Here is a 12644-nt window from a genome sequence, read left to right as displayed (position 1 = left end):
TGTTGCCCTAACTGGACCTGGCACTTAAACTGTGCCTGAGATCGTATCCTGCAAAGCACAGTTTCTCAAAGCACAATCACATAAAAAGAGACAACATTAGACAGAGATCTCTTTTGTAAGCTTTGCGCAAAGGGGAGAAGCTTCGGAGAGAGCGTACAAACCTAAGACCAACCTTGCTTCTCCTGCTACTCTCCGCTGCCCCTCCGGCGCTTGCTTTTTATTAGAAGAGAAAAAAATCATAAACAATACAACGTAGCATCAGGGTACATTGTGTTTGGGGAAGGGAGGGGTGAACGGTCGCTTGTGAGTTACGGTTTCCTGTGAAACATGCTCGTTTCTTTCACCGAAAGAAGGGAGTAAGCTGTTAAGTTTCGATGTCAACAGAGTCCTGAAGTAATCTTTAGTTCATCACTGTGGCTGAGCAATCATTTAGCTTAAATGCAGCATATATGAATGGGTACATAATTATTATGATTGAGTCAATGAAGTATAAAAGAATATAATTCAGACAGTAATAAATGTAGAATCCTTTAACAAGTCAGCTAAGACACATATTCTTTCAGTCTTGTGGCTGGTTTCACTCCCACATCACACAGATAACAGTTGATACAGTTCATTTCACAAGAAACAGAAACGTAACTCAGACTACTTTTGATTACATTGAATATCATGTAAGCAGGCAATGATTAATTAAATAAATGATAACTCATAAAATCTCCATTTCCCTCCTCTTTTAGCATTTATTTGCAGTTAGCTAGAGTAAAAATAAATGTATTGACAATGTATGATAATAATTCAGCATAATTTCACTCATCCATCATGAGCACTTGTTTACACATTTTCACTCATAACTTCATTACTTTACACTTTCAATTATCATCATAAGTGTCTTGTCCTTAGTCCACATTATCACATCCTTCCTGGGGCTCCTCGAGGTTCAAAAGTGTATAGGTTGGTGTGTGAGCCAATTGTAATTGCACAAACAGCTTGGTTGCCAGCCTGGTAACCATTGCCTTAATACAGGGTATGGCACAGCAGGAGAAAACAATCAAAACTCCAATCAAAATCAGAACCGGTGTAAAGAATTTTAGCAATATTTGCTACCAGGAGCCGGAGGTAAACCACCCCCACAGGCTCCATCGTGCTGCTGTTTCGTGAAACTCGGTGGTCATAGTAGTTTGCATTTTTTCCAGGACCCTCATCGCCTGTTGTGCCGAATCAGAATTTATCCCATCAGATATATACGTACAGCACGTGGCATTTATCATTCCACATACTCCGCCTTGTGCCGCTGTTAACAAATCTAACACTAATCGATTTTGGAGGACCATCGTACGGATTTCAGTCAACATTTTGTTTTGGGCTTTGTTGACTACGAGAGATGCGTTTAGGAATACAGCCAATCGATAATTTACTGTTTCTAATAGAAACTGTAAGTTTGGAATACCCAACCAGGGCAACATGGACAGACCACCCCTCTCCCAATCTTTCCAGATCTTAAACTCCTCTGGCACATCATTGCTCTGCCAGATGTGTTTTACCTGGTGAATCTCCACGTTGTCTAAATTCTGCCTCACCCTTTCTGGCCTTTTGGGCTCGGCCGCGACGACAAAGGTGTGATCTGACACCTGGGTAGGGGCACAAATTCCATCCCATCCCGGTGGGAGATTCAGGTACAAGCGTGTACCACAAACCCAGAACACGTCATCCACTGGCCATGTTCCGTTCCGGGCTGGTAACCATAATTTTACTATCCTGAAGCAATTGTGATCTGTTGGACAGGAGGGTCTGTCCTGAGCCCACTTTCCACAATATAGGGTTTCAGATTTGGTTGTGTTAACTTGAATACACTCTCCAACATTGAGGCGAGTCTCTACACATCTCTTAGCAGTCAACCGTCCCACTGATACATTCCCTTCCTGATAATAACAAATTGGAAATTTAATTCTGTGGGGTATTATAACAGTTTTGGCCACAAGTGCAGATGCCTTAATCCTAGTCAAGGTTACTAATTGACTACACAGGTCATAAATTTTACCCCAATGAGATCCATTCCATCCGCTGTATGCTTTGGACATATATACGTGATCCTCACCAGTCATTGTTACGTACATAGCTTGAACAATACAGTCAGTGACACCATAACTAAATGGTCGTGCCCATAAAGTTGGTTGTGTGCTGGATATTGGGATGTATGAACAGACATAACAGTCTGTCTCATTAACTGATTGAGCTACGATTGTTGCATAATTGTACCATGAGTTTTGCTGTAATGGATTGTCTGTGGTATCGTTTATCTCATCAAGTAGTGCTAGCATCTGTTTAGGTATGTATCTTTTATTGATTTTTGCGAACGCACTTCGCTTTGTCTAGCTGTCCCTTGTAACCGGAAATGATGAAGTAAATATATTACCCCTGCTAACAGAATCAACATGATCATACAACAACAAAAACAAGAGCATTTCTTTCTGCTATGAACCTCTCGGATTTCTCCCTTACGTCGTTTAACTCTTTCTCTCCTCAGCAGGAGCTCTTCGTCCTTCATGTTGACTGGTACAGGTGTCATCTTTAGTGACAGTTCAAAAGGTGCAGTTTATGTGGGCTTAGGGGCTGAAGGTGACAGTTCAGTCTCAGTTCAGTTCAGCAAGGGACTGAGGGAATCTGGAACCTTTTTTTTTTTTTCTGTTATTTCCCTTCAGTTGTAGTGCATAAATCTGTACTATTATCAGTATGTGTAAGGCATGTTGCAAGTGGACTTAAGATAATGTGTCATATACTCTGTCCTGTGCCCTGTTCTTGATGTTTCTTTTAAACACAGGTGCACAGGATTAGAACAGGATCGTCTTGTCTCCTGTTTTCAAAGATGCAGTTTCGTCTGCTTCTGTCTCCTGCTCTGGTCACGTCAGCTTCAGTGCTCTTATTTCAAGCTTGTAGTATGTCTGCTTCTGATCCTGGTCTGAGGTGACAGGCCTCTTCTTGGTCACAGCTGGTTACTTGTCTGCTTCAACCTTTGGTCTTTGTCTTTGTAGTGGGATAGATGCACCCAAGATGACCTTTTCCTCTGGGCTGGATGGCTTTTCCTCTGGGTTGTCCAGGCGTTTTACCAGCTTACAGTGACTTAGGTGGATCCAACTCGACCTCTCAGCGATTTTAACTGCAGTTGGTGTTGTTAGTAACACTTGGAATGGCCCTTCCCACTTTGGGCTGGACCAGGATTTCCTTTTGATTACTTTAATGTAGATCCAATCTCCAGGGTGTACTTCCAGAGTCTGTAAGTCTGTAGGAAGTAAGGAGTTTGATGGCAGTAAATGTCTTTTGTATTTGTTTTTCTTGCAGCACTTCTTTCATATAGTCTGCTAGGTTCTTTTCTTCAGTCATAGTCTGAACGTCTGGTAGCAAGTCCGGAAGTTTAAAACTTCGTCCATACAATATCTCAAATGGTGTGAGTCCTGCTTGTGTGGGTGTTATTCTCATGTACATTTTGACTAAATCCAAGCATTCTGGCCAGGATCTTTTTGTGTCCTCCATGCATTTTCTGAGTCTGCTCTTAATTGTCCCATTTGTTCTTTCTACTAATCCTGCACTTTGTGGATGATTTTAATTATTGTATGGCCTTGCCTTGCAATGTGGAGCGCCTTGGGGCAACTGTTTGTTGTGATTTGGTGCTATACAAGAAAAAAGTTGATTGATTGATGATAAGAACAGTGATTTTTGAGGGTCATCCCCAAGTTTCGTGCTACTTTTGTGATCACCTCATTCACAAAATGTGTTCCATTATCACTATACAGCATCTCTGGGACACCATATGCTGGAATGATCGTCTTGCAGATGGCTTTAGCAACAGTTAATGCATCAGCTTTTGCACTTGGAACAATCTCAACCCATTTTGAGAAGGCGTCAATCAACACCAAACAATATTGGTAGGGTCCACTTTTATTCAATTCAATAAAATTCATGTGTACACTCTGGAAGGGGTACTGAGGTGCAGGAAACTGTCCCCGCTTTGGCCTCACAACTTGCTGTGATTGTTGTTGTTGTACTTGTGAATTCTGCTGTGATGGTTGTTGTACAATTTGTTGTCCAGGTTGTGGTCTCGGCTGTAATGGTGGCTGTTGTCGTCCGGTCACTGTCTCATTATCTTCAGGTCTTACATACATTATCTTGTCCTTTCCTTTCTGACTCTTCCTGTCATTGATTGCTTTCTGTCTCTTCTGTGCCTCATCTAACCATCTCTTCGCTACTTTCAATTCTTACTCCTTTTTAAACTTACTCTTTCCTGTCTTTGTGGCTACTTGAAGTGTGACGTCACTTACAACCTTTTGACAATTTTCCACCACAAGTTTATTTGTGAAACCATATTTCTTTTTCCAGTCTTTACAGTACTGTGTGGATCACAGGGAGACCCTTTCCATATATTTGGGGCCGCCCTCGCGTTTTAATGTACCCTGTGTGTTTCCCATTTTAGACCACTGAGGGGGTTAGGCCTAGGGCCATCTAAATCAGTGGTATTTCAAGACCCCTTTAATGACTCTGGTGCGTCCGCGAGGTGCCGACCAAGCTTCTACCAAATCCTTAGATTGGGCGGGTCGACCTTGCCTCTGCTTCCTTGCGGTCGCTGTTGAGTTTTTGTGCGTATGGAATATCATGCAAGCTACACTGCAACTGGAGTTACAGGAATTCGCTTACGATCGTTCCCAGTCATACATTCCATTCATTCATCATTCATTACCCCTTCAGATAAATTTGGGTTTTCAGTACTTTTTAAAGTGTCCAATTAGAATTTGTGAAACCATTTGGAAAAAAAAACAATCCTACACGTTGTCACAGTTGTCTCTCTTTGACGTAAATAATAGTCTTAGAATTGCCCTCCAGGTCAAGTGTTAACTGTCTTCCTGTGGCAAACATCACATCGGGTCAAGAATAAATCTGTCTTCCCATCACAGGTCACATGTTAAACGGTCTTTCTGTATTTTAGTCACAGGTCACGTATTAAACGGTCTTCCTGTGTTTTAATCACAGGTCACGTGTTGAACGGTCTTCCTGTATTTTAGTTACACTGCAGTGATTAACTTAAAGTTCACAATCTCACACAAAAGACTCCTTACTTACGTCAAAATTGTGATTCTTGTGGCTTCGTAGAGCGTCGTCAATCCCTCCTCCGAGCCACAAGTCGACTTCAGTATAAAACGCCGGCTACGTTTGAAGTGGTGGTCTTTTCCTCCGTCTAACGGGGTTGCGGCGCGTCGTCTTCTGGTTACGGAGGGAGGATGTGTCGACGCCCCACGTTGGGCGGCAGTAAAATGTCAGGTCCGTTGCCCTAACTGGACTTGGCATCTACGTATCACATTCACAACACCACTGAGAAAAAATGAGGGGGTTATATATGTAACCGGCGTGAAGTTAGACAGTAGTTCATTATTCAGACAGTAATTCGCGATGAAGCAGTTCTGGTTGTATTATGGGCAAAAAATGTTTTTAAAATGGAAATAAACGTGCCCTGTTGAATTCTACCTTTAAAAAATCCCAAATAAAACAATGATTTGGTTTTGATGCTAAAACCAAAAATACAACAACAGAATATGGAAACCGTAAACAGACACATAATCATTTATTAGGCTTGTGCTTTGAATTAAATCTGTCACCTCACTCTAGTCACAACTTTATTTGAAGTGCTGCAAAACCAATTATGAAAAGAACTGACAGTTACACATCAAAAAACAACCAGAAATAAAATGACAAAAACAATTTAAACATTAAAAAATAGTCAAGATGACAAGTGACTACTGTATAAATAATATTTTGAAAATTCTGATTTTCTGCGCTGAATAACTGTCCAGAATCTGAATAACTGTCCACACTGAAGCAGTAGTAGCTTTTACATGGGCAAGTGCATTTTGGTGCCACCTGCCCAGATATGTCAAGTGCCCTTGCCCCATGCCCACCAACCTCCATTTCACCCCCTCCCACCCCTCAATTTCACTGTATTTTATGATATGGCGAACTACTGTCTGGAAATTGAATCACAGTCCAGAATCTGAATAACTGTCCACACTTAAGCAGTAATTGCTTTTACATGGGCAAGTGCATCATTAAATACAGTAGGGGAAGCATGCCCCCTAGTAATTTTTGGTTTCAGCTTTTTTCGTTTTTCACTACTTTCATCCCTGGAGATGGTGAATATAAAATCAAACTTTTTACATCTTATACAACATTTAAATTTGGAAACAATTACATTGTGTCATTGTAAATGAAACTGTCTTTTTGCTTTGCCACAAAATGGGGACAATGTCTCATTGTTTTCATTTCTCTTGAACACTTAATTTTATTTTAACACTGTCTTAGTTTGATTTAAACAAACATGTTATGGACATTAATATAATCTCTGTCTGTCGCTAATCAGCTGGTTGCAGCAGGTACGTAAGGAAAATGTGGATGTCAGCTGATCTCTGGGATCAGGGTTGGAGTCTCCTTCTTGAGGATTTCAATGTTGTCTCACACTTGTGATTGGGCAGCAGAACAGCAGCAGATGATTAAATCAGCCTGTTTTTAGTCTTTCCTCCACTTGGTTGTTGACTCTCTCTTTTTTTTTTTTAAGTCTTTCTACAAACATGTCTGGAGTCCAGCAGCTGAGGGACATGTTGAAACTACAGTGAACACCTGCTGAAGGAATGATCACAGACCAGGAAGAAGAAATGTGTCATTTAAAAGAAGAGAACAAAAGAAGTAAAGGGCTGGATGCTGTTTTTAATCCTCTAAATCTCTCCTACAGAACAGGTTTGTTCACTCTGCCTTGTTTGTGTTACTGATACTTTATAACATGTTGTTGTAACAGTCAAATATTTTCCTCATCAGGTATTCCACCAGGGATTCTGTCAATACTTACACAACAGGATGAGAAAGATTTTGATGAACGATGCATGTAAAATTTCTCCATATTCTGTAAAATCTCTGGATAATTTATTCCTAAAGGAAAGTGACATCACCACCCTCAATTTTTCATCTTCCTTTGTCCAAGATCAGCAGGGACTTGGAATTAAGAAATTAACAAAGGTAACTGAAAGGATTCTGGTGGCAGTGATTTGTGTATTGTGGCGAGTAGAGGTTTGGTTTATTTTAATAGAGCAGCAACCAGCAGTAACCAGAGCAGCTCTGGTTACGAGCAGACGAAGAATAATTATCTTTGCCCCCAGAATTTATTCATCACTACAATATTAATTCAGTGGGCAGCCAGAGTCCTGCATTTGGGGACCAACTCCAGATGTAGATGCTGCTTTGGTCAAGGACAGAGAAAGGAGCAGACCCTAAATAACCCTAAAGTATTTCTTCATATAAATATGTGGATCCATAAATGCTCAACTTTTTTTTTTTTTTTGCAACTCCTGAGCATTGTCCTTAGTGTCTTGTCTGAGCAGATTCCTGGTCTCTTCTTCAACAGGATTCTCCACTTTCTTCATGGATGCCGACAGGTTTGGGGTGACCAACTGTCCCAATTTCCCAGGGATTGTCCTGTCCTGGGATGTCTTTTAGAAAGTGATGGCGATGTTCTGGTTTTCATTGTTTTGCATTGGGCCATTAAGTTGACCAGCATTTGAGTATCATTTGAGTATCTCATTGCCGGGCTGAGTGTCCTGGTTTTTGCTAATCAAAATATGGTCATTCTAGAGAGCTTGTCTACTTTTTCCAAGAAGATATTTAGAGCCTGCTCTGTTTGCTCATTGTGGCTGTTGCAGCTGCTTCCGGTGGCGTCTTTGGAGTCTAATGTTGTCACATACTGTGCAGCAGTAGATGGTGGTTAAGTCGTAAGGCGTGTGCTTTAACATCCAATCACTGCAGGTTTGAGACCCAACATGGCATCCAAGTGTAAGTACAAACATTACTTTAATTTCCTAAATTTATTACATGAATTAATTACATTTTTTGTAAACTTCCCATAAACCTTACCTTTGTTTCTGATTTTGTCTGCAGGTGGAGGCCGTTATCTTTGAGCACTCGAGTATCTTGGATGCTGCTGAAGCTGCTGCTGCACAGGAGGCTGCGGACGTAGACTCTGAAGGCAAACCGAGTGCCAGCTTCAGGCCTGGATCCATAGCCGCTCGGTACCACGTCTCCTGCTTTGTGATGCGTGGACCAACTCTCCTGAGAAGCTCGTCGTACATCTCAGCCAGCATTTGCATAAAGTTACGGATTGACTGTGGATATTGGCCCCTCAGTTCAACCATGAGTTGGTCATACAGACCAAACTGTCTTTGGCGCTAGATCCATGGCCTTGACCACCTTCTCCGTTGCTGCCCCTTTGCCATTGGTACATGTTGACAATTAATTCATCATTGTCAACTTTGGCCTGAAGAACAGCCATCTCTCACTCGTTGATAAGGCGGGCTGGCTGATCATCACCGTCCATGGCACTAGTCATGGGGAACTGTCCGTGTCAGATGAAGGCTACGCGCGCCTGCAGGTCAGCCACAAATGTTTGAAATGTGTGTACATAGTTGAAAAAAACGTTCTTAACGCTATTGTTAACAAACAATAAGAAACTGACATTAAACGACAGCAAAACAAAATACGGTTGTCAGCTGCATTTGTTCAAATATTTTGACAGTTTAAAGATTCTGACAAAGTGCCAGCTGCAGGAACGAAGCTGAGCGAAGGTTAAACAATGCCAACGAAAGTCCGGATTTGGGACTTTTGTTTGGGCTTTGTTGTCCTTCCTTAGTGCTGTGTGACTGGAACTTTAGGAAAACTTTCATGTCTGGTGATCTCTGTGATCAGGGTTGGTGTCTCCTGCTTTAGGACATCTGTCCCAGCACAGGGACATTTCAGTGTTGTCTCACACTTGTAATTGGTCAGCCTGGGCAGCAGAGCAGCAGCAGATGATTAAATCGTCCTGTTTTTAGTCTTTCCTCCACTTGGTCATTGACTCTCTTTTGTGTGTTTTAAAGTCTTTCTACAAACATGTCTGAAGTCCAGCAGCTGAGGGACATGTTGAAACTACAGCAAACACCTGCTGATGAAGGAATGATCACAGACCAGGAAGAAGAAATGTGTCATTTAAAAGAAGAGAACAAAAGAGGTAAAGGGCTGGATGCTGGTTTTAAGCCTCTAAATCTCTCCTACAGAACAGGTTTGTTCACTCAGCTTTGTTTGTGTTATTGATACTTTATAACATGTTGTAACAGTCAAATATTTTACTCCTATGGTATTCCTCCAGAGATTCTGTCAATACTTACATAACAGGATGAGGAGGATTTTGATGAAAGATGCATGTAAAATCTCTGGATAATTTCTTACTGAAGGAAAGTGACGTCACCGTCCTCAATGTTTAGTCTCCCTCCCTTTGTCCAAGATCAGCAGGGACTTTGAATTTAGAAATGAACAAAGGTAACTGAAAGGATTCTGGTGGTAGTGATTTGTGTATTTTGACATGTAGAGGTTTGGTTTATTTTGATCCAACACTTGGCACTAAAAGGTGAACATCAGTAACCTGTTGTACACGAGTAAGAGCAGCTCTGGTTATGAGCAGACCAAGAATAATCTTTACACCCAGAATTTAATCATCACTGCAATATTAATTCAAATCAACATGACTTCAATGAATAAAATCCATTATTTTCTACAGTGTCCATGAACAACATAAACAAGGGAACTTTTCCTTGGTAACTTGGTACCATTAATAACCAGCTTTACTACCAGACGTGACATGTTGACCTGAATAGTGTAAATGTGGAAGTGTGCAGAAATGTGTGTTTGAAAAAGACAGAGGTTGTGATGGAAGTCTGGTCCCAGAAACAGGCTTTGGTTTTATGACATCAGTCCACTTAGCCTGTAACAAAAACTGACTCAAGTCATTGAAACTCAAGTGGGTTCTTGTTGATGTTCGTAACTGAAAATGTCTGCTCACATAAATATGTGGGTCTAAAAAACTTTGGCATTTTCTTCATCTTTTCGTCTGTTTTTAATCTGTTCCTCTTGTTTGGCCTTGAAGGCTTTTGATGTAAAGCAGCTCTTCTGCTACGTTCATGTCATCAGAGCCTCAAAAAATCAGGAACTGATTGGTGTCAGAAGAATCTGTGCTTTAAATTCACCTCCATCCCCCAGTTGTCTTTTTACTATCAGATGAAGTGTCTTCAGTCCTCTGTGCCACAGTGTTACAGTGAGACAAACAAACTTCAGAAATTTGTTGCTTTTTCTCAGGACAAAAATTCTCCACCAATGGCGTGACAGTTTTTGTTAAACTCCACCTCTGTTAAAGGTTTGTCATGTTTAACGATGAACTCGGCCACTTCCCAGTCTGATTTGGTGATGTTTTCATGATGTGTCCACTCGAGGTAATCGGCTCTGCAGCCTTGTTGAAAACAGTCTTATCTCAGAACTGCCTCAGTTTCTGGACTCGTCTGACTGTTTGCCAAAACCGCTTTGAGGCTGACTGAAAGGCACTTTCTGTGGGCTGTTTCCTCCCACACCCACTCAGTTTTTGCTTCAACAACCACTGAGTTTCTGAGGAAAATCAAGACCAGAGTAGGCAACCCATCGGTTTCCTGCTGAGAACCACCGCCTCAGATTTAGAGGTGCTGATCCTCATCCCAGCTTCTTCACACTTGGCTGTGAACTGATCCAGTGAGTGTTGGAGGTCACCGGCCAATGAAGCCAACAGGACCACATCATCTGCAAAAAGCAGTGATGAGACCCTGAGCCCACCAAACTGGAAACCCTCCTACCCCGACTACACCTCGATATCCTGTCCATGAATATCACAAACAGGATTGGTGACAAGGCGCAGCCCTGGTGGAGGCCAAACCCCCACCGGAAACGAGTTAGACTTATTGCTGAACACTCGAACACAGCTCTCGCTTTGTAAGTACAGAGATTGGATGGTCCTAAGAAGGGGCCCCCCCCTTCCATACTCCCACATTATCTCCTGTGTACCCGATCATACGCCTTCTTCAAGTCCACAAAACACATGTAGACTGGATGGTTGTACTCCAAGGCCCCTTACCAGGATCCTTGTGAGAGTGAAGAACTGGTTGGTTGTTTCACAACCAGGACAGAACCCGCATTGTTCCTCTTCAGAGGTTCAACTATTGACCAAACTCTCCTTTCCTGCACCCCGGAGTAGACTTTAACAGGGGGCTGAGTATGTGATGCCCCTATAGTTGGCACACATACACTCTGGTGCAAACAGCAACATTACAAAACATTAAATTATTTGACTTATATATTTTGAATGAGTTGTAATGTCACTATAGATGTGCTCATGTCATACGAGGTCTGTTAGAAAAGTATCAGACCTTTTTATTTTTTGCAAAAACCTGATGGATTTGACTCACGTGTGCTTGCATGAGCCAACCTTGAACCTTCGTGCGCATGCATGAACGTTTTCACACCTGTCAACTACGTCATTTGGTGGTAAGCAGCCTTTGTGTGAGGACGTGTTGTGCTCTCATCGGATTTTCATTGCAAGGAAAAAGACGGAATGACTGGAGCAGCACGACTGCATCAAATTTTGCCAGAAACTGGGCGACAGCCAGGTGGAAACCATTCAGATTATTCAGACGGCTTTCGGTGGCTTTTCAGTCGTGTGACTATCCGAGAAATTGTGGAAGAGGTGGGCATCATTTTTTGGAGTCCAGCATGTCCTGTGAGACTTCAACAGGGAAGCGCTTTTGCTCCGCTGTCAGCAGCGGCATGAATTTCATCGCCACTCTTTTCATGGCCAAATCTTCACAAGACACAGAGCAAGTCTGCATCCAAGGACCACAGGGCACGAGGAGGCACATAAGGCTGAACAAGTTCAGCAAGATAGTTGAGTTCATGACCGTTTAGAGCCTGAAATGTCAAACAAAATCTTGAAATTTAGTCCTCGAGTCAGTGAAGGGAAGCCAGAATGTCTGTGATCAAACCTGGTTTTCATCAAAACTCAAGCAACAGTAATTCTGTACCATCTGTAGACATCCAACACTATTTTATATCAATCCAGAAAATAAAACACTGCAATAGTCAGTTGTGGACGACAAGGACGTGAATTACAATTTGTGAAATTTAAAACAAATGCTGATGTACATTTCCACTTTATCAGTTCCATCAGTGCAATAACTTACTGTCATCAGGTCAAACTCACCACTGATACTTTATTTTACTGAGTGTTGTTCAAACATTTATTGTTAAATTAATTGTATTGTTTCTTTGCAGACATGCAGCCGTTGTTGGTGATTAAAGAAGAAACTCTCCCTGAACACCAGGAATGGAATCTGAGTGTTGACCAGGAGGACATTAAAGAAGAAGAGAAGCTGTGGATAAGTCAGCAGGGAGAGCAGCTTCAGCAGCTGGAGGAGGCAGATCTCACCAAGTTTGGTTTCACTGCCGTCCCTGTGAAGAGTGAAAATGATGATGAAAACCAGAGTCATCACAGCTTCATCAAAGGCGAAGTGATGAGAGCACAGAGGCTGAGCCTGTAGCCAGCAGCTCATCTGTACACAGAACACTGACAGCAGAAGCTGATGGAGAGGACGATGGAGGACCACAACCAGCCAGCAACTCAGGTCCAAACAGTCATTTACAACCAGATACCAGTGGCAGGAGTTCAGACAGTTCTGGAACTGAGACTGATGACAGTGATGACTGGAAACAGACCAGAGAACTTCAGTCAA

General features: G+C 42.0%; 1 protein-coding gene and 1 long non-coding RNA gene across 2 annotated transcripts; one reads left to right on the top strand and one right to left on the bottom strand.

Moving 5' to 3' along the window:
* Window positions 1-654: 654 nt before the first annotated feature.
* Window positions 655-5412, bottom strand: LOC117504838. Its single transcript, XM_034164386.1, has 2 exons — window positions 5110-5412; window positions 655-3277 (listed from the first exon to the last, which is right to left on the bottom strand). The coding sequence occupies exon 2, from the start codon at window positions 2316-2318 to the stop codon at window positions 1101-1103; it is 1218 nt and encodes a 405-aa protein (XP_034020277.1). The 5' UTR covers window positions 2319-3277; window positions 5110-5412; the 3' UTR covers window positions 655-1100.
* Window positions 5413-6687: 1275 nt separating this feature from the next.
* LOC117504903 lies at window positions 6688-9920 on the top strand. Its single transcript, XR_004558962.1, has 4 exons — window positions 6688-6723; window positions 6865-7860; window positions 7966-8455; window positions 8940-9920. It is a non-coding gene; the product is annotated as an uncharacterized LOC117504903 (long non-coding RNA).
* The last annotated feature ends 2724 nt before the right edge of the window (window positions 9921-12644 follow it).

Source organism: Thalassophryne amazonica, chromosome 23 (genome assembly GCF_902500255.1).
Source record: "Thalassophryne amazonica chromosome 23, fThaAma1.1, whole genome shotgun sequence".
NCBI lineage: Eukaryota > Metazoa > Chordata > Actinopteri > Batrachoidiformes > Batrachoididae > Thalassophryne > Thalassophryne amazonica.
Note: the sequence above shows the minus strand (reverse complement) of the source record. Positions and strands in the feature narration are given on the sequence as shown.